The sequence below is a fragment of the Alligator mississippiensis genome, chromosome 1 (genome assembly GCF_030867095.1).
Source record: "Alligator mississippiensis isolate rAllMis1 chromosome 1, rAllMis1, whole genome shotgun sequence".
NCBI classification, from domain to species: domain Eukaryota; kingdom Metazoa; phylum Chordata; order Crocodylia; family Alligatoridae; genus Alligator; species Alligator mississippiensis.
Genome location: NC_081824.1, coordinates 13,444,582 through 13,463,081, shown reverse-complemented (window position 1 = coordinate 13,463,081; position 18,500 = coordinate 13,444,582). Strand labels below are relative to the sequence as shown.

The 18,500-nt window shown below is 43.8% G+C and overlaps 2 protein-coding genes across 2 annotated transcripts; one reads left to right on the top strand and one right to left on the bottom strand.

Annotated features, from left to right (window-relative positions):
- Positions 1 to 899: 899 nt before the first annotated feature.
- On the bottom strand, positions 900 to 18,098 carry ANKRD66 (ankyrin repeat domain 66). Its single transcript, XM_006274754.4, has 4 exons — positions 17,799 to 18,098; positions 17,448 to 17,607; positions 15,742 to 15,970; positions 900 to 1,386 (listed from the first exon to the last, which is right to left on the bottom strand). Exons 2-4 carry the CDS (start codon positions 17,584 to 17,586, stop codon positions 1,206 to 1,208), a joined length of 549 nt encoding a protein of 182 aa, XP_006274816.1. The 5' UTR covers positions 17,587 to 17,607; positions 17,799 to 18,098; the 3' UTR covers positions 900 to 1,205.
- LOC132249643 (taste receptor type 2 member 13-like) lies at positions 6,609 to 10,452 on the top strand (the record flags this gene model as incomplete). The annotated part of the gene is made up of 3 exons (XM_059725234.1): positions 6,609 to 6,682; positions 6,847 to 7,012; positions 10,345 to 10,452. Coding segments are annotated over 3 exons (348 nt in total), but the record flags the coding sequence as incomplete, so codon positions are not given.
- Positions 18,099 to 18,500: the final 402 nt, after the last annotated feature.

The following is an 18,500-nucleotide window of genomic DNA, read 5'->3' as shown; positions in this document are numbered from 1 at the left end:
AAGCAGCTCCTGTAGGCAAGTGGAGGGGGTGGGATTGAGACCCCATAATGAGGGAGTGGGGGAGGGAGTTGGGCAGGGCTGGGGCTCCTGCCCAGCCGGGAGGTGCATGTGGCCTGGGGATGCAATGTGTGGCCACAGGGCCCCAGCAGGGAGCGGGATAGGGCCATGGGTGGCTCATCCGGGGGTTGGGGGGTGGCTCCCCACCACAGCGTGCACTCCCAGGGGTGCAAGGAGACCCATGCTCCCCCAGATCTGTACGTGGGGCAGAGGCAGGTGCTCAATGCATGCTACTGACTCAAGTTCCCCACCCTGTTGCCCTTCCCTGGGGCTTCTGCAGCCCAATGGGTGCAACCTGGTGCTGCAGGGCAAATCAGGGCTGTGCAGGAAAGCTGCTTCCCACTGTGAACTCTGCGCTGCCCTGGCAACACATCCCCTGGGCACACAGCAGCAACAAGGGCAGTGGCGCAGGGTTGTGCCCCTCACTGCTGGTGCACACTCAGGGGATGCATCACCAGGGCAGCATGGAGCTTGCAGCAGCAAGGAGCTTCTCCACGCAGCTCTGTTGTGCCCTGCAGTGCCAGGTTGCACCTGCTGGGATGTGGAGGCCTTGGGGGAGGGCAGCAGGGCAGAAGCCTGAGCCCACAGCAGGCAGCCCCCCCCTGCCCCCACCCCATGCACAGATCTGCACAGGTCCCTCCCACCCACCCACCAGAGCCCACAGCAGGCGGGCAGGCAGAAGACCTGGGTCCTTAGCCCTGTAGTCCTGGCAGCTAGGAGTCCCCTCTGCCAGGACAGGGGGGGAGGAGGTTTTCATTTTAATCACAGATTTGGGGCAGTTTATCAGAATTTGCAATATTTTATCAGAAAATTTGCAATGATTTTATCAGGGAAAACCAGGATCTCTAGTTATCATTTATGAGCGCGAGATCATGTATGTTCACCAAATCACAGAAGCAGCACATATAGGTCAAATGTCCAGGTTTCTAGCCCTCCTACGTTACATGGGATAAGAACATAAGGATATAAACAGGTAGGGACCCGACTCATAAAAACTGCCACTGTTGATCATAGGTACAACACATCACAGCGTCCTCTGAGTGCCACCTGCTTTTTCACCCTCATTTATTTCATACTCCATACATGTCTGGAGTCTGCTAGCATCTTCATGCCCACCCACAGACTCTCCATGTCTTTTTAAGGAATCCCTATTTTTTCAGCCTCTTTCCTATATTTTTCTGCTGAGGGCAGCGTGCATGTTTTTTTTGGGTGCAAGGTATGGTTTTCTCAAGCTCTTCTTTCTTGTGTTCCCAATCTTCATCCGTTTGGTCCAGCTGAATCCCCTTCCGGGCTGCTGTCAGACGGTAGTTCCTGCACTCCACCTCAGCTCTGAAAAAAGACAAACACATCACCTTCATCAGTGCATAATCACACCAAGCTTTTAGGTCAAAATTGGTCCCCAAACTTTAAGTGACATCTTGGGCTACCAGGATTAGGGCACACCAGTTTTTATAGCCAGGAGAACACAATGGAGTGAGTTGTCTCACATCACATCCACCCATATTTGTCTCTTCAGCCCAAATTACGTGGTGCACATTTCCAGCTGCATCAGCTGAGGGCACTGCTCAGTTCAGCTCCAGTAGCTCAAACTCACACTTCTGGATCTTTACTGAAACACTTTAACCAGTTTGTTATCACATCTCCTCAAGCTCCTAAGGCTGCTATGGAATTTCAACTGGATAAAACAGTCTAAACACATTGCAAATTGCTCACCCACAATATTTCAATTGAAAATAATTGACTTATCATCCTTAATTTCCCTTTAGTATGGAGTATTAATGACTACCACAGGTGACTCAGAACCAGAACACCTGATTTGCACACCAGTAAAGTCTGGAAAAGCTGGGATCCAAATTTGGTGGTTGCCTCCAAAATGGTCTGAGCCAAAACTGAAATGTTGATAAATTTTGCATTCAAAACCCAAGCTAAAACCTGACAACTCACACCTCGCCACATGCATCGTGTTGCTTTATTCAGTACTGTAATTCCATACACTTCATAGGATATGGTTTGATTTTTTTTTTATTATAAAAATAAAGCAATGCTGTAGAAATTCAAAGTTTAGACTCAAAAGTTAGAAGTCACCAGGACTGACTGTCGAGACTCACTCAGTCAAACATGTACCAAGCATGTAAAGCCGCCCTGTGCTTTCCAAGCTTTCACCTCTGGTTTGGAGGTTGTCTGCATGATTTCTACAGTGTAAGAGTAGAGAGCATCAGCCGTTGCATCCTCAGCCCTCTAAAATAGAGAATATTCAGACCAATCTCATGCTTGTTCTTAGAGGCATAACCTGTATCTTTGTGTGCTGAGCCAGTACTGGGAATAGCCACTGCTTCAGGATGAGATGTTGGCATTGCTACCACCCAGGTCATTAATAAAGCAGCTACTAGATGTAGGGATCCTCACACACCACCGTACTGCAGCTGCCACTTCCCCCCCCACACCCCAAGTGGTGCTAAATATTGTTTCTGGTGATGAATGGCAATGATAAATTTCATGGCCAGAAAGTGGCAGCGTGACAGGCCTGTGCCTCCCTCAAGGGTGGCTTCCTGATTGCCACGTGGCTTCTGCTATCCCACCTACCTGAGTCCCCTGCCTTTTCCCTTTTCCTGCCACACCTTGATGTAATTAGTTGGTTTGTGAAAAGGGAGGCTGCCCTTTGGTCCCAGAGTGAGTCCTCATCCATTCTCCAGCCAGCAGGTTCTTCCCAGCCCCCACTGGTCCTAATCTTGCCCCTCTAGTGCCAAGCAGGCCGTCCTGGCCCTTCTGTGCCCCCAGGGCTTCTGTTGCCTTAAGAGCTATTCTTGGCCTCCTTCCACCCCTACAGCCATGCCCATGTATTGCAGATGTTACCAGTTATCATTGTAATGGGATACTTTGCCTCCAAGAAACTGTTAGGACTCCTCAAGCCTCTGGGCCCCTGACCCTGGTTCTGTTCTCGGGCTTTGGCTCTAGCTCACCTGGCTTCAGGCCATCTTTCTTGCAGACTTTAATCCTCCTAGATTCAGCTTGCCTGTGTTTTGATCTGGCCCTGATGGGGCCCCAAACACCCACTTGCCTTTTGAGCATCACTGTGGCTTGTGCCCCTGCCCCTTGCAGACTCAAGCCCTCTGTGGCACCCTCTGGGGCCTCCTCGTCTCCCCTTACAGCCACTTCCAGTCCACCGGTAAAACTTAAAAATACAAGCACACTGGCTATAACTCAAACCATCCAAACAATGGATCATACTTCCCTGAAAGCAATGTGCTCTTAACTTGCAGATCCCAGGGCAACCCCGCTGCCAGTCAGACTGTCTCCTGCAGCCATCATATTCAGGAGCCCTTCTCCCTGCTGCCTGTAGGACCAGACTAACTGTCTGGTCTCAGGTACCAGCTTTAAATGCCTCCTAAGCCCTGCCTCTTCCTGTCAGGTGGCTCTGCAGCCACCTGCTGGGGTTTCCATTTTGGGTCCAATAACCAGTTGGTCTTTCTCTGCTGAGGCTTGGCTCAGCTGCTTGTAGCTCTTTGTTTCTGAGCAGTCTGGATGCCTGCCCTGGCACAGTTTATGGCTCTGCAGCTATTTCCTGGAAGAGTCACTTCCCCCCCAGGGGTAGCCTCCTCTGTGTGGCCACTAGTCTGCTCACTTTTTGGCAACTAAATCCTTAGCAGTTAGCCTGCACTCTAGCTGCCAGTCCCCCAGCAGCCAGCTCAGCCTGCTGCAGCCTCCTCTTAAATACCAGGAGCCCTCTGTTATAGGCAGCTGCAGTGGGGGGGAAGGAAAAGGGTACTTACACCCAGCAGCTGCTGCATTAACTCCCCAACTGCTGACTGGGCTGACACCCCCCCACAACAACAGCTATTCCCAACAGCAGGATGCAACTGCCCCCAATCCCCATGGGCAGAGCCCTGAACCCCATTGCCACAGGCCCCAGCTCCTGCCCCCATCCCCAGTGCCACCAATTGCTGTTTCCAGCAGCCATGTGCAATGCTGGATTCAGTTGTGATATAGGTGCAGACACCCCCGGAGGCCTCCCAGGACTCATGCCCCACTTTCCCACCCCTAGACTACTACTGCTCGCACCTGGCTTCTGTACATCCTGCCTTTGTCAACAGCCTTCTTTATAGGGGTGATTTACAAAATACCATTTAATTATTCCAACTCCAGCCTCTCAGAAAATGGCAATGTAATCTAAAAATAAATTAATTCTACGTCCTTTGTTTTCCTCTGGCTTTGGGTCTTCTGTGGTTGTCACTACCTTTATTATTTGAAGCCTTATTCAGGTAGTGTAAAGCATGATGCCCCCTCTCATCATAAATACTGTTAATTTTATAGCTTGGCTTATCCAATATTTTGGTGCTGACAATTTTCTTAACTTCACTGTGTTTCTCCATGGATATTTTCTTGATTATATAAGCAATTCCAAATGAAAAAGGTATTGAATCTGTTTTTTATGATACGAACTACCAAGGCATCATCATAACATTTACCTGTCTTTACCTTCAAAGATCGAGGCCACTGAAAAACATATCTTTTGTCTTATGAAAAGAAACTGGGAAAAAAAAAGTTTTAAAATTATATTTTAAAAAATCTAAAAAATATATTAAAAAAATTAATTATCTTGCACCAACATAAATTGGGGGGAAATCAGCAGGAAAAAAATGGAGCTATGTTAGTTTAAAACTGGTGAAAAGTGGGATAAGTAACCAGTTCTCTCTCTCTGCTTGTACATAATTCTGGTTTGATCTTTTTAACGGTATTCTCTTTATGTGTGTTATTTAATGTCAAAAGAGAAAACTGAAAAAGAAACCTGAAACCTTGCAGAACATTTTTTATGATGCTCAAGACAGTTTAACTGGTTTCAGCAAACAACTAGAAAATACATGCTAAGAAAGAATGAAGCGTTAGCAAGGGGGAGATGAGTGACTTAATCTGCCTTCTTCACCTCTAAATTAAAAAAATTATAGGCAAGTTATTTTGATCACTTACTTTATTCATTGTATTACTGAAGTGAAAGACTTCCTTTCATTCTAAAGAAACAAAGGACTTCACAACTATGGCCAAAGTGATAGACACAGTGCCACTGACTAGCAGCCACCTCTGGCATGTAGGGGTGCAACCAGGTGAACAGCTGGCACTTAATCTGCATCTAACAATGAGGTATAGTAATTTTTGCCTGTTGAAACCATCCTGAATCAGAAAAGGTGCCAGAGGATCTTTAACGTCCAGAAAGTACAGAGAGGGACCTCAGTTCTTAGTGTTTATCACCTAAGAGATCTTCACATATCACTGATCTGATGAAATGACAACCTTAGCCAGCTATACAGGAGTCATCCTAGAAGTTGCCAGAAATTTAGGTTATTTTATATCCGATGGTCAGACTCTTAAACAACTTTAGGAAATTGATCGATGATTTCTTATTAACAAATCCTAGTTAAGGGTTTGGTGGTAGTTTCAATCCATTTCAGGAGATCATCGTAGATTACAGACACATCTCTGAATCAAACAGACCCCCGTAGGATCAATAAAAGACTATTTGAATGAGAAGCCAGATTTCTTTCCTGGAGCAGCAATTGCAGTGTCAGCATGCAGCATTTTGAAAATAAAAAGAAAGCACGCTACAGATTTAGCCTTTCTCCTGCCTTTCATGTTGGCTAGCCAGGTGCCCACTTGCAAAGCAAATAGAAAAGAACTCGGCACAAGGATTTGGTATTGCATATTAAAACTAATGCAAAGTGTGTTTGTACTGCCTCGCATGACTCCCTGGGCTTCTGTAGAAATTGTTTGCACTCTATATACAGGTATTTGCATGAGATATAAATATCAATTGGCAGTAACAGAATATGCCTCAAATTTACATAACTAATAAATCTGGTCCCTTATGCAAAAGGAACAACTCCATGCACGCACGCACGCACACACAAACTATATATATAATGTTACCAGTTATACACACACACACACACACACACACACATATATATGTGTGATATATATTCTGAGATATATATGTGTGATATATGTATATATATTCTGATATATATATTCTGATATGTGTGTGTGTGTGTATGTATAGATATAGATATGTCTATGTGTAGATATATGCGTTTTCACTACACAATTTACAGAAAGAAAGTAGTGCATCCATCACCCAGATCCATCACATTACTGCATGAAGATAGTTACGTACTGGACTCAAATTCTGTACTACACTAAGAATGGATGGCAACAGTTGTGAAGCTGCTAGCACTGGCCTCTTTTCCCCGTCAACTATATTTTTTCTGGTGATTCAAGGATGCATGACTGTCATCGGCATTTGGGTAAATACTTTCATTCTGGCTGTAAATGACATTAACTGGGTCAAAAACAGATGCCTGAACTCAAGCAATAATATTTTAACCATTCTGGGTATTTCCAGATTTTGCTTCTTGTGAGCATAGGTGCTAAAGATTTTCTGCCAGGCAGTCTTGTCTAGGCTCTTTCATCTCAGCTATGTGTACCATGCATTCAGTGCTTACTTCTGGCTTCTAAGCTCATCTAGCCTCTGATTCTCTGCCGGCTTGTGTGTTTTTTACTGCGTGAAAATTGCAGATTTCAGCCAACCTTTCTTCATCCATCTAAATCTGCGAATCACCAGGCAGATACCATGGTTGTTCCTGGTATCTGGGCTTTTCTCATTAGTCATCAACCTCCCTTGTTTTGATAATTCTTACAAAAACAACGTGATCTTTGTATTTTCCATCCCCTGGGAAATAACACCACAAACGACGTGATCTATGAGACAGATGTCATGAATCTGTCCCTTTTCTACAGCATTGGATTTTGTATGGCTTTCACCATCTTCATCATTTCTGCCCTTCTCTTGCTTTTCTCTCTCTGGAGGCACACCTGGAAGATGCAACACAGCTTCAGAAACCCCAGCGTGCAAGCCCACATTCAGGCAGTGAAAAGCATCATGTCTTTCTTCATCATCAATCTTGTTTATTTTATAGCTTTGTTTTTCTTATTGACAAATATATTTCAGCGGAGCAGGTTTATGAGTCATTTCTGTGTAAATGTTCAGTGTAAATGTCCATCCTACAATATATTCCATTGTCTTAATCTGGGGTAAACCCAAATTGAAGAAGGCGTTCATTAGCCATGTACACAATGCTGGGTGCCCGTATGTTCTTACTGGATCGTGTTTTATAAAATAGACCTCAGAGAGAGACCAATAGAAAGCAAATGTCTCTCTTTTAAAAAATCTGCTGTCCAAAAATCAGGGGCTGGCTTTTCTCTTATACCACTGTAAATTAAAGATGATTACACATGTGCATATGTACATACACACACACAGATGTATACATATGTATGCTGGCTAAAGTGGGAGCAAGATCAAACCCCTTTTACCTCTTTGCTGTCATGTGCTTTACTTTCCTATTTTGAACTGTCACCTAATTCTTAATTTAGCGTTTGTTAAAAAACTCAGAAAATTAAAGCCAATCCAGATCTCTTCAGAGAACAATTTTCTCGGGACTGCGTATTAAAGTGCAGTGGAGAAGAAGACCGTACAATGAATTCACCATGGATGCATATTTTACCTGTTCCCCATATTGTATCCTTTGGTTAGCAAAAAATATATTTTACGATGTTATGTATGTGGCATTTTATATGTGGTGCAACTAAGCATAGGACCATTAAAATGTGGCCACCTTGAGTTGAATGGCTTTATCCAGGCACCCAATTGGTGTATAGCATGGGTGTCAAGCCTGCGGGTCTGGTCCACAGAGACATAATCTGGACCCTGGTGCTGGCCCATTCACTCACACACTGAGCCAAACCAGCTCCATGCTGCCCATGACACTTGCTAGGGCTGGTCCAGGGCTGTGCCACCCACAGTACTCACTCTGGCCAAAGTCCCAGATTGGCCCAGCTGGTGCTACACGCACTGGACCAGGCATTTGGGAGGGGGATCCATGGGCCTTATCTGGCCTGTGGACTGGCCCTGCACCATTTGTCTAGTCTGCAGAGCCAGATGAGTTTGATACCCCTGGCATATAGTCTGTTGCACCCAAATACAGAGGAAAAATACTCCTTGGCGATGCACTGAAATGATCAGGGTTTGAAATATGAGAAGGGCCTGGGGCAGCTGAGCCCCCCCATAAGAGATGAGAGACCCTGGCCCACCCCACACCTTTCTAAGCAATTCAGATGCCGGCAGTGGTGGCTCCTTCAGGCTTCCAGCTGCCACCTCCACAGATGCCCCGCCACAAGTCGGAGTGTAATTCAGACCCTGGAAATGATGATGTTTCATACAGAACCAAATACGGAGAAAAATATTGGATAAAGATACACAGAAAATTAGTATAGTTTCAATGTGAGGTGGAGAAAGAAACCTCAGTTCTTAAGCTTCATCAGAGAGGGCGGCCCTGCCAGGATCTCAGTGCATCTCCTAGAAAGGATGAACGGCTGTGTCATTTCTGCTCAGTTCAAGACTGGGCCTGGGATTCAAGACTGAGCCAGGCAATCGCAGTACTTCAGACACAATGCTTAGAAGCTGATTTTAAAAGGCACACAAACCATATTCATGGCACTTGGAAAATCTCCTCCTAGATCTCGAATCCGTCTTTTGGAAAATAAATGATAGTTTTCTAGAGATAAAGCCTGGAGGGGACAAACTAAGAGTTGCTGTGGATCCTTCTGCGTGGGGGTAAATTTCTACCAGCATTCCCCACACACTTGTGGTAATAGTTATATTTTATACCCAGCCTGCACTGGTGGAAAGGACAAGACAAGAAAGAGCAGAGGAGAATCTGACTCATCAACACAGATCCTGGTTTTCTCTGATTTAAAAAAATCCCCAATTTTCGATTAAAAAAAAAAAAAGTAACCCCAAATCTACATTTTCCATTTTTTAATGAAACACTACTGATATATAGAAGTATATATAGTGGTGTTTCATCTTAATCGTGGAAAAATGTATATTTGGGGTTACTTATTTTTAACCAAAAATTGGGAATTTTTTTAAATAATAGACAACTGGGATCTCTGCTCATTGACCTGTTTTTCAGAAAGTTAGTGTTTGTACTTGTGCTCCTTGTATTTTGGCTATCTAACTGATCTTTATACCTTAAAACATTGAGGGTCAAACCCTCCATTTGAGTAAACTGGCAGATTCAATGTGGAGCTCTGCAGGTTTATACCCACACGGGATCTAATCTGAAAGATTTTACTTTAAAAAACATTTCATTTCAGAATGGTTTTTGCCATTGTGTAGGCTTCTCTGCTCTTGAAAGTTGACTGGGATTTGAAATGAAATAGCTATCCAAGTAAATGAGGGTAAATGATGGAAATATGGAAGCTCCCATTTATTCTAAGTTTCCTTTACTGCACTCTGGATTGGAAAGGGCCCTAGGAACACATGAATATCTGGCCTGAACTATTTGAATAACCAGTTTCAAAACATGGGAAATACAATATTAGAACCACCAGTCAGGTAAGATAGACAGAAAAGCTGGTAGTTCATCTCATTTTAGGATACACTTTGGATGAAATATCTTATGACAGATATGATGCAGTGGAGGTATGAAATATTCAAAGATTATATAAATGTGAGCAGTGTCATAGCTACTTGGAACATTCAATGATTACTGTATGATTGCTGCGTTATATATTTATTTATGGGCTAGTTAAAGATTGTATTCCTAGGTCAATGGGTGAGTTTAGGAATTAAAGCCATTGTTGGAGTATGGATAGTAGGTACAAAATGGTATTATAGGCAAACAAGGTCACAGAGGTTTCCTTTTCTGGGTGAAACAGCCTATCCTGGTTTGTTGTGGTTCACAAAGCCTGATAAAGAATTGCAAACAATATTAAAAACCCACCTCTGGTGTGAGGGAGAAAGATTATTCACACTGGATCAAAGAAATTACAAACTTGAGACCATGTCCATTGGGCTTCAATACTATAAACATCTGATAAACTAAGCGCATGTGTAAGCTGTTATTTTACTTATGTTTTTCTCTCTAATGCCTGTGTTTTAAATAAAGACTCTACAGCTGGCTTCTCGCTATCCATGTCCCAGCCCCAGGGAAAGACAGAGCTGCAAGTGTTCGGTTAAACTCAGGCCTGTGCAGATAGTCACAGTGAATTGCATGGAAACCCAAGTTTAAATCCCAAGTTAAGAGGCAGAGGAACATGTACTTCTTCCCTTAAAAAGGTGATAGATAGAGACCAAGAGCAGTACCTTGAGGTCCAGAGGTGACACTAGCCCTGAAACTGTGACATGTTACACTAACTGAAGTTGCACTGTTTCTCTAAGATCTGAGACAGCCCAGCTGCATGAAGCTGGAAACAGTCATGAGCCGAATCAGCAAGGAGAAAGGCTTAAAACAGGAAAATGTGAATGTCAAGAACTCAAATCCTATGTCCCACCTCTAAGGCTCTCCCACACTTAGCGTGAAAATGGCATGTCCCAACTTGGCCATCTGGGGAGATACACAGTGCTCCTGTTCCCTCAGTAAGCAATCTAGTGACGCTGTATTTTTTCCCTCTTGGTTGCCTAGTAAACCAGCTTGCCCAGGGCCTGGTCCTGAAGCCACTGGACTGCCAACTCCCTGGGCAAGTGTCTTAACCACTAAAGTTATTGAACCACCCCACCTCCCATACTCCTTTACAGGAAACAAATGGAAGAAAAGAGAACTTGAGAGTAAATGTTATAAATCAGAAGCTCAAAGTTGTACAAATGGTTAAGGGAAGACACAGGCCACAAGAAGAACATTAAGGCCAGCAGAGATAAAAACAATAAGGAGCCTGTCAAGTGTATTAGAAACAAAAGAAAGTCTAGCAATAATACTGGTCCTTCATTGGATGGAAATAGAAGAAGGTTCAATAAAATACAAAAAAAAAGGAGAAGTATTTAGCTAACATTCATGCTCTAAAGTTGAGAAAAAAACAGATGATATATCATATGATGAAGCTGATGACACACACACTATTCTTCCAGCCTGTAAGGAAAATTTTAAACCTTTAACATGGATTTTCAATAGTTCTTGGTACACTGGGAAAGTTGCAGAGAGATGAAAGAAATCTAATGTTATGTCACTATGTAAAAAGGTATGTGGGTTACCCAAATAATTATAGGCCTTCCAGTTTGACATAATTATGGGCAAAATAATAAAATGGCTGATGCTGGACTTAATTACTAAAGAATTACAGTTTGGCAATATAATTAATGCCAATGAACATGGTTTTACAGAAAATAAACCTTGTCAAATTAATTTGATACCTTAGATTTCAGGTTTGACTGACAGTGACAATAGCACTGATGCAACATAAGAAAGACTTTCATGAAGCATTTGAGTTGGTACAGCACAAAATTTTGATGAAGAAACTAGAGCATAAAATTAGTGTACATTCAATGGATTATAATCATCAAGCCAGTGCGTTTCTGTTAGAGTCCTGCAAAGATCACTATACTAGGATGCATTTTCAATGATGACTTGGGGGGGAAAACATTGATACTGAAGACGTGTACAGATGACACAAATGTGATGGGAGTGGTAAATGGTTCAGAGCAAGCTGGACTGTTTGGTGAACTGGGCACAATCAAGCAATCTGGGTCAGATCCTATTCTATATATTAGGAACATAAGCAGATGTAGGTGCCTAAATGCAATTCTACTCCACCTGGTTTGATTTCCTGAAAATCCTTTAATGAATCTGCTTGGTAACGTGCTGTCCTCTTAGCTTTACTTATCTCCCAAAAAAGCAATGAGGAGCAGGAGAACCCATCCACCTTTTGTATTAACAAGGAGTCAGGGTGAAATAGATGCCCTCTAGTGGAATTAGATGTGATCCTAAGTGTTTTAATATAGCCAAATGTAAATCCATCTAGGGACACTTACAGGAGGGAGGACTCTGCAAAGAAGTGATTCTGACCAAAGTGATTCTGGAAAGAAGTTGGGAGTCAATAACCAACCGAACATGAGTTTCTAGCAATGCTCTGGCAAAAAGAGCTAAAGTGATCTTTGAATGTACAGTATAAAAATGAATATCAATGAGAAGGAAGCAGCTGGCATGATTGCTGCTACAGCCAGAATCACTGTTTCCATGAGCTGGAGTAAAGCAGTACAGTTCCAGTCAAGCCAATACCAGCCTGTACCAGCTGAGCCCCTGACTCAGATGAGCATATTTTTAGAATAGCCTACATAAAGATGTGCACGATTGACATATGACATTACCACAGATCTATAGGCAAACACTATGCTGACTCTTTCAAATGTCCAGAAATATCATGTCTGTATGTATTTCTACATTTCTATTTTAATGCATCCCTTAAAAGGTTTACGTTGCAAAGGTGAGAAACAGCAAAACCCTTGAACATTATAGAACAAGAGTTTGGCCTGATGAATCTGGCTAACCTCAAATGAATAACATGTCCTATGAATATTAAGCTTGAAAATGTAAAGTTATATGTTGAATTTCTTGTTACGCACAGTTAATATGGTAGTTTCAACATTTTGGGATTTTTCTGGAATGAAAATTAGGGCCATTTTTATTCCTTCTTTTGTAAATCATTAGAGCCATTTGTAGACGTGCTCACCATTTTCAAAACCAATTTAACCGATTCACACCACACAGTTTGAATCAAATTTCAATTCAAATTAAGAGTTAATAAATGATCAAGGGGGTTTGCCTCCTTCTTCACAGACCAGTAGCCCATGTGCTTGGGCAAGACTGAGGGCTTAGTCAGGGTTCGGATACTTAGTCACCTGTGAGGTGTTGTGGGCACATTTGACTTTGTAAAGGTGTTACTTTGTGCCTGATTGTCTTTGTTGTGTTGCAAAAAAACCAATGGAGTTTCCCTTGGGGGGATGGATATTTGCAATGCTTATCTGCATTCCTAAGGGATACGTATCCGAGTTCCTAAGAACTGTGTTTCCTAAAAGGAAGGCTGTATATACATGCTCCAAGGTAGCTCCAAAGTCCAGACAGCCACACTTCGCGACTTCCTCTTTGCTGATGACTGTGCGTTATGTGCAGGCTCACAGGCTGACATGCAGCGATTCATGGACCTACTCCCATCAGCCTGTGACAACTTCAGATTCACTATTAACACGAAGAAGACTGAAGTGATGTTTCAACCTGCACCTGGCACAACACCCCAGGAACCACACATCTCAGTTAAAGGCCAACAACTGTAGATGGTCAACAAGTTTGCCTATCTAGGCAGCACACTCTCCCGTGCTGTCCACATCGATGACAAAGTCAATGCGAGATTAGCAAACACTAGCATAGCCTTCAGCAGACTCCATAAGTCAGTCTGGGACCGCAGAGGCATCAGAAGGTCCACCAAACTGAAGGTTTACAAAGCCATCATCCTCCTTTACTCCTGCAAAACCTAGACCATTTACCAGCGTCACGCCAAGAAACTAAACCACTTCAACCTGTGCTGCCTGCAAAAGATACTAAAGAGCAAGTGGCAGGATAAAATCCCAGACACCGAGGTGCTTGGAAAATCAATTCTTCCCAGTATTCACACCCTACTGAAACTGGTGCAGCTAAGATGGTCCGGCCACATCTCAAGAATGCCCAACACTCACGTGCAGAAGAAAGTCTTCTACAGCGAACTGTCAAATGGAGTACGCTTTCATGGTGCACCAAAGAAGCAGTACAAGGACACCCTAAAGGGTTTCAGCATCAACCCAGAGTCATGGGAGCAAATTGCTCGTGACCGTCCATCCTGGAGGTCCCAAATCCAGAATGGAGCATTAGCCTTTGAACAGCAATGCATGGCAGAAGCAATGAAGAAATGAAAACCTCCCGTATCCAGTCTTCATCGCTCTCCTGTCCCTGCTGCACCAAATTGTTCAAAGCAAAGATCGGACTTATAAATCACCTATGTACTCACCTAACCTAGCCTCCACCCGCCTTCCTCCTCTTCCCTTTCCTTTTCTCCTTTTCCTTCTTTGTCCTTTTCTCTTTTCTCTCTTCTGCCCTCCCCTCCCCCTACTGGATGCGGTCGTCCTCGCCCATGAAGGACAAAAAGTATAGTAGTATATACTTATATATACATGCTAATTAATGCAGTTAAAATTGCCTAATTCAGACTGCCCTAGTCTGCATCAACTTTAATCCTGATTCAATGAGGAGTAGTTCATTCAAACTGGAACCTATTCTTCATTCGGTCTACAGCCATCTGCGTGTATATAGTGACAGTTGTAATCTGGATTAGACCTAGAAAAACGTAATGTCTATAAACAGAAAACTAACTCTCATCTCCCACAGATACACGGTATTTACATGCATCGCAGGGAGAACAAAGCCTCATCTTATAACCCTGCATCACACTCGGGAGCTGTGAGAAAAGGTTGTGCAAGGAGCCCGGCTGGGGCAAGGACAGCATCAGTCGTGTAATAGCAGTGGCTCTGCTCCCTGCCTAGAGTCTCTCCCCCTCCCTTCCCCTCCTCTCTCTTGCTGGCAGGGAACCAGGCGGGAAAGGGGGAGTCTGCAGGCTGCTGCTGCTGCTTTGGTCTGCAGCCTGCCCCACTGCTGCAGGAAGCAGCTGTGCTGGGAGCCTGGCTCAGCACCCTGCACCATTCTCCTTCCCAGCCCTACACCTTTCCCCGCAGGAGAACAGGGAGGAGGGAAGGAGCAGGGCACTGTATGAGAAATCTTGAGGGTCCTGAGCTGGGCTCCCAGCACGGCTGCTTCTGGCAGCATGGGGCACAGGAGCAGCTCTGGGGCTCTACCTGTGCCTACATCAGCAGGGGAAGAAGCAGAAAGAGGAGGTAAATGGTGGGGTTGGGAGTCACCAGGGGGCAAGGGATGAGGAGCAGAATGCCTGCTCCCCTGCCCCTGCTTTCCCCCAGCTTACCCCTGTTTTACCTGCCTCCTACTCCTCGCCCTTGCTTTCCCCCTACCCCTTGCTTTCCCCACTGCTTACCCCGCACCTGCCCCCTCACTTCTGCTTTTCCCATTGCTGCAGCAGTGGGGGGACAAATTTAAGATGACCCACCAATTATTAGATTGGAAAATTATGACACATTTATAATTTTTCATGTCTAGAATCTAATTATTGAGGATCATCTTAAATTCAAAGTCATCTTGGAATCGGGTAAATATAGTACGCCTTTTTATAGGTGCTCAGCAGCAAATTTCAACGAGCAGTTTTTTTAATAAAAGGCTCTTCCTAAACAGTTCGTTTTGTCTATTTATTATTCAGGATGTCTGACCTAGTGCCATAAAGGTTTCTTTCTGTTACTTCTGGTTTGGTTCCACCAGCTTCTCAAAGCCTGTATCCTGGCCTTATTGTTAGAATTCAAAATTTAAAAGGACCGCTTCATGGTGGCAAGCCACTGAAGATCATTCTCTCAAGTCACTCAGCAAATAAACAGAGAGCTTTCCAATCAACTATCACAGTATGGACCCCCCCCCATGGAAGGTATATTCATAACTTACATACTATTTAAACCCAAGATTTGGGGTAGAAATGTAAGTCCTGCATGGGTATTTGGCCTGGTTTTCTTTGTAGGAATGAATTTCATTTTCAGTGGCTTCCACTTGCTCTAGTAGGGTTGGAGCCATGATAGTCAAAGCACCCAAGAGCTTGTCCAACATCTCTCCCAACTATGTAGTTGGTCCAATAAAAGATATCAGAGAAAAACCTTGCCTCTTCCACTTGTTCATCGTGTGTTGTAGCTGTTTGCAGAGCTGCAGTAATACTCACGTTTCTAAAAACTTTACGCAGTCTTTGTGTCCATAGACTTCTGCCACCCTTTTCGGAGTGTCGCCATAGAGATCTGTAGCATCCATGGCAGCATGCAAAGCATGAAGCATCCTTAGCACGCCTGGTCTTCCTGACTCTGCAGCAAAATGAGCTGGAGTCCAACCCATGTCATTTCTCAAGCAAGGACGAGCACCATATTCCACGAGCAGCTTTACCATGTCTGATTGCCCTTATATATGCACAAGGACAAGGGAGGAAAGATAGAGGAAAGATAGCTTAAAGGTGAAATATTTAAGACATACCATAACACATATAAAGTTATAATAAATCTGTACCTGCAGATATGATGTCAGCAGCTAAGCCGCATGTATCCCTGCCTTACAAACTTGGGTCCCAATACACAAAAGCTTCTATGACCTAAGTGCAGAGCTTTGTCTCCTGAACTAGCATCAGGTCTCAGATGCTTGCTAGACAGAGAACAGTCATGTATACCACATCAGATCTGGCGTTTCACCTATCCAGCGGTTGTGATGCTCACACACAGTAACTGATAGAGCAAATGTTGGAACTACCTAGACATTTTTTGGCAGAACATGTTGCACTGGAAAAAGCCAATTCAGCAAAAGCAAAATGTTTTATAGAAATGTGTCATTTTCAACAAAATTTCTCTTTATGAAAAACCTGACACAATGCATTTTGGTAATGTCAGAGGGAACAAGTCTATATTCAGAAATGGAACGTTCCCATTTTTCATTCTGAAATGACATTTTATCTGAAGATGCCTTTTATTCTCTTTTTAAGGTATTAAAATATAAAGAATATCAAAATCAAAATAAAGTGGGATTTTGTCTCATGGAAAATTTCAAAATTGTTGGCTTTCAGTCTGTTTCAGAATGGGGAAAAAATTCGAAGTCATGGAATTTCCTATAAAACAGCAAATCCATCTGCTGCCCAGCACTGTTATACCCTGCCTCTAGTTAGACAGAGCTCATCCCCCAGCCTCTGTGCTACAGGAATTCAAATCCTAGCAGCTAGACCTCATCCTCCAGTTGTCCAGTTCTATGTGCATGCTATCTTCTGGGGATCACAGTGTCGACCGTTTACAGCTGTGGAATACATGCAGCTGCACAGCCAGAATTTGCAAGTCCCCTTATTATGACGTGTTAACAGGGCTTCCCAACCTTTTCCTCAGCATGACCCCATTTAATCATTAGAAATGTTTTGTGACCCCAAAATGATTCATTGTGACCCCAATATTACGTCAGCTTCCTGTAACATGAACTTTCTGTGGTACAGCCATGATTGCTCCTGCCTGACTCACCCACTCACTCCTGCTCAGGCAACATCAGATCCCAGAAACAAGACAGTACAACTGGCTCCGGCCAGGCACTTTCTAACTTCCTGTCTCAGACGTGCTTCTTGCTGTGTTGTCAGGGGTGCTCCCTATGGCTACATCACTGCATTTCCAAAATTTGGCCCGTGCTGAACAGAAGCAAGTGGATGGAGTATGCATCTCAGCAATGGTCCTAAGCATGGCCCAGAGTCCACACTGGCATGCCTTGATTATAGCTGTCAGCACTCTGCATAACCTTATTATTAGCTTGCATGGTTAATGCCTCCTTGCTGAAGTGCAGCATCATCGTCGTCATCTTTAATGAGACTAACGTTAGCATTTACATGTGCAGCTGAGTAGCAGACTGGCTCACCTTTTGCAGCCGCCCAGTGTAGCGGTGTCTTGTCGTTCCAGTCAGCATCTTTGTGATTGGGATCACAGCGCCCTGTCTTCAGAATCTCATTCACTAAATCATAATCTCCCAGCGCCGCAGCTTCATGGAGCTCGGTCATGTTGCACCTTGATGATGAATCCTGGGACCAGAACAGCAAAACCACAACATCATGTTTGTGTGTTTACATATTAATTTTTGGTGACTGCAACTCACAGTGCCTTGGCATAAGTGGGTTAGGCAGCATCCAAACAGAAAATGAAGATATTGCCGATTAGGATCCAGTCTCCTCAAAAAAACAAAAGAAGAAAGACAGAAGGAAAATGAACATACCCCATTAATTCCATCTAAAAGCAGTGGTGCGTGATGCACTCTCACTGGACTCAGGGAAAACTGGTTGCAAGATGTAGGTCTTTAAATAAAGAAAACCACAGCCAAAACCATAATGCATTCCTCCAAGACGTTGCTAGATCACTCCCAGCTCAGACCAAATATTTGTCTTCTAGGCTGTTGTTACTTCTTTACCATGGAAACTGGCTCCTCCCGCGCTAAAACTGCAGACTTATAGGGCTTGCTTTGTTGAAAAAGCAAAGTTACTGCACGGATATTGTCCACGTCGTTTTGTGCAGGCAATCTGGGCAGTCCGTGCTGCTCATGAAAATGCATGAAGTCATTCTCTATGGGTGGTGAGCCTTGCCTTTGTGCAGGAAACCTGAGGCTAAAATACATAATGGACACTTATCTCACAGTCTTGCCAAGGAAGGGCTGTGCACTTTGGTTTCCCCTTTGAACCAGGGCATCACTTACTAGCTGCTTTGGTGTTGAACTCCTGGTCCTCACATCGCCAGAAAACTGCATTAACTCTGCTAGGAACACAGGGAACTCCTTCCAGGGATTTAACCTGCTACAAATGCTGAATGCAATACTCACAGGGTGCATCAACACGTGTAATTAAGGTGCAGCAATAAGTGCTGGTGCTTAACACACCAGAGTTTATTGCTGTCAGGTGTACGGTTTGAACATGCACCCAGGACC